Genomic DNA, 3,487 nt, shown 5'->3' on the forward strand with positions numbered 1-3,487 from the left:
CTAATGCCCATTGCCCAATTAGCCCATCACCCACCCAATTCTGCCCACTAATCCTAAGACATACAGAGAGCTAACCAGTGGTAAACGTGGCATTAAAAAAACACATATGAAAGAAAAATGATTTGGTGTGACACAATTGTTTGAGAAAGATTATTTTTTAAAAACATCTATGGTGCCTCAAGGTAAATGAACATTTCCAAATATTTCAGATCCATGGTTGGAAATAAAATTCAGAAAGTGGGAAAAATCTGTAGGATATCAGAGAGAGCAGAGCTTCATAGAGTGAGTTACATATATGGCATACGGAAGTTGAGGACAAGGAAATAAACGGAAAGAGGAATACTACATCTACAGTCTGAATAAAGACCACAATCTCTGACCCAGAGGCTTTGGCCCCTGCAATCAGAGGCATTTCTTCAATCTTATCACGAATGGCCACGTAAGGGTCTCCTTCCCAAAGAATGCTTTCAGAGCCCTTTTCATGTCTTTGTTCCTCAAGCTGTAGATGAAGGGGTTCAGCATGGGTGTGACCACCGTGTACATCACCGAGGCTGTGGCACTTGACCGTGAGCTGTGGGTAGCAGCAGAGCTCAGGTACACGCCGAGCATCGTACAGTAAAATAAGGAGACAACCGATAGATGAGATGCACAGGTGGAAAATGCTTTACACTTTCCCTGAGCTGATGAGATCCCACGTATGGAGGAAACTATCTTAGAGTAAGAGTAAAGGATCCCAATGAAGGGACCACCAGCCAACAAGACAGCTGCAAGATACATCACCACGTTATTAAGAAAGGTATCAGAACAGGCCAGTTGGAGCATCTGATTAAGTTCACAAAAAAAGTGGGGGATATGCAAGTGTGTACAGAAGGACAGCCGCAACATCATTAAACTTTGTAACAGGGAATGCAGGACACACATGATCCAGGACACCAGAACCAGCAGCCCACAGAGCCAGGGGTTCATGATGATCGTGTAGTGCAGGGGGTGACAGATGGCCACAAACCGGTCATAGGCCATCACACTCAGGAGGAAGATGTCCATCACAGCAAAGAGTATGAGAAAATAAATCTGTGTGATACAGCCTGCATAGGTTATGACTTTGCTCTGAGTCTGGATGTTCACCAGCATCTTTGGGACGGTGGTAGAGGTGAAACAGATGTCTACAAAGGACAGGTTGGCCAGGAAGAAGTACATGGGCGTGTGGAGGTTGGGGTCTGTGCTGATGGCCAAGATGATGAGCAGATTTCCAAACACAGTGATCAGGTACATGGAGAGGAAAAGCCCAAATATGAGGGGCTGCATTCCTGGTTCCTCTGAAAATCCCAGAAGAAGAAACTTTGAAAATTGTGTTTCATTGCTTGGTTCCATGTGGTGGAGGTGACCTCTGAGAAAGAGGGAAATAAAAAAACACAAATTTGTATTACCCACAAAATTGAAATGCGACTGTTTTTTTTTGTTTTTTTGTTTTTGTTTTTTTGTTTTGTTTTGTTTTGTTTTGTTGCAGTCCAGAAATTCCTTTTAATATGTTGTGCACGGATATGGTCCCCTTTAGGGAATCATCGCTGCCACATCTGATATATTTTTATTGTCAATCAGCTTCTTTCCTAAGAAATCATGTATTTTATACTTTTCCTGAGAAATGCTTCAAGTATTCAGGAATATAAATTGAGTGGTGACCAGCTTTCAGGCACTATCTAGGCAATGAGTATAGAGTGCCGAAGAACAAAAATCCCTACAGCGATGGAGAAAAAATATGTAAGCAAAGAAGATAATTATACAATTATCTTTTTGACACAATTATCTTTTGATTATCTCACCTTTTTGATGGTGAGGTGTGCTGTGAAGAAATGGGAAACAGGGATAAAGCAGAGAGCAAATAGGGCATTCTATTTTAATGGCATTTAGGCAAATTCTGTACACAGGTGGCATTGGAACACAGATGTCATGTAAGACAGAGACATAGACACAGGATTCTGGGGGAAGTGTGTGCCTGGCAGGGGGAATGGCCAGTGCAAAGGCCCTGAGGAAGGTACTTGTTTCAAATGTTCAAGCGAAAAAGCAAAGCCAGCGCTGCAAGGGAAATGATCTTGAGGGACACTGATGACAGACTCTGTCACACATGTGAGGAGGGATGTGGCCTCTCTGCGACAACTGTGACCTCCAGGCACAGGGCCGTCCTTGGCCACACTGCCTCTCCCTCGGTATTCATCGTGCTGCAAAGCCACCCTGTGAATTGACACAGATCCCCGTCTTGGTGCCTGCTCTTGACTGAGCTGTGGACCGTGTATGGTGTCACCTTGGGATTGAGGAGTCCTGGCCCCTGTTGTGAGGACTGCTCACCCTCTACAAGTCACACACGCACAAGACACCGTGGTCTTCTGGGTGGTGAATTTCCCTGTCCTCAAAGTCCCCACATTCCTGGTTATGCTGGGAATGGATACAACCCAAGGAGACCCGATCAGCCATCTTTCCCCTGCAAAGTGTAGAAATGGTTCCCAGAAATGCTAATTCTTAAGCCTCCCATGGACCAATCACCTTGGAGCTCCATACTGGAATGTTAATTTTCCACTGTGATTTACACCAGTGTAACAAAATCTGTTCAATAAATGAAAGCGACAGAGGGTGAGATACAGAGGGAATGAAATCGATGAGGGAGAGCAATGATCTCATAAGCTGGGGTGGTCCCTGAGAGACTGTGAGGAAGAAATATCTCCCTTGCTTCTCCCCTGGTTACATCTCCTGATGCCCAGCAAAAATAATACGAGAATGAAACAAACTTGTTTAAAAGACAGATAGTGATATATTCACGGTGTACTTGTACAAAACTATATAGATAAAAATATAAATAGATATAAATATTAACATATCCGTTTATATTATACATCAAGAAAAACGAGCAAAGGGATAAACCAATACAATCAAAGTTGGGAATTTTTATGTCAAGCCTAGAAGACATTTTCCTGTACCTCCTGCATCATTATATGACTGATTCATTTCTATGTGATTGATAGGGGATGGGGTTAGCTCCTTTCTCCCTCTTCTTATGTGGCATCTTTTCATTGATATTCCTGGGCTTTGAGTAAAGATCTCTCGTTCTCAAACCCAGTGGACACCCTCTAATCTGCATTCTGGATCTCATCCAACATGCAAAGGACTCCCCACACCATGCTCTGTAAATCCTGCCCACATCATGGCAGTCTCAATGCTACACTGTAACATCCAGAAGAGCAGGGACTTTATCCTCTTTGTTCATTTCTGTTTTTCACCAACTTAGTTGAATATATGTTTAGTATAAAAAGATATAAGACTATGAGTAGTTATAGAATGGAAAGAATGAAAGGATCTGGAAACCAGGTTAAAATAGTAGCTTGAAAACAACTGTCATCAGCAAAGTTGTATGAAAAATAAAAGCAAACTGGAACAGGTAAAAATAGCAATCATTAGTAATACCGACACGGATTAATAACTAAATTGTGAAACACCA

At 42.5% G+C, this 3,487-nt stretch overlaps 1 protein-coding gene across 1 annotated transcript; it reads right to left on the reverse strand.

Moving 5' to 3' along the window:
• Positions 1-402: 402 nt before the first annotated feature.
• LOC125160784 (olfactory receptor-like protein OLF4) lies at positions 403-1,377 on the reverse strand. Its single transcript, XM_047850136.1, has one exon. It carries the CDS (start codon positions 1,369-1,371, stop codon positions 403-405), a length of 969 nt encoding a protein of 322 aa, XP_047706092.1. The 5' UTR covers positions 1,372-1,377.
• Positions 1,378-3,487: the final 2,110 nt, after the last annotated feature.

The sequence above is a fragment of the Prionailurus viverrinus genome, chromosome A2, assembly GCF_022837055.1.
Source record: "Prionailurus viverrinus isolate Anna chromosome A2, UM_Priviv_1.0, whole genome shotgun sequence".
Classification (NCBI taxonomy): domain Eukaryota; kingdom Metazoa; phylum Chordata; class Mammalia; order Carnivora; family Felidae; genus Prionailurus; species Prionailurus viverrinus.

Coding starts and splice junctions, on each gene's coding strand:
- LOC125160784 (XM_047850136.1), bottom strand. CDS start 1,371: ATGGAACCAAGCAATGAAACACAATTTTCAAAGTTTCTTCTTCTGGGA.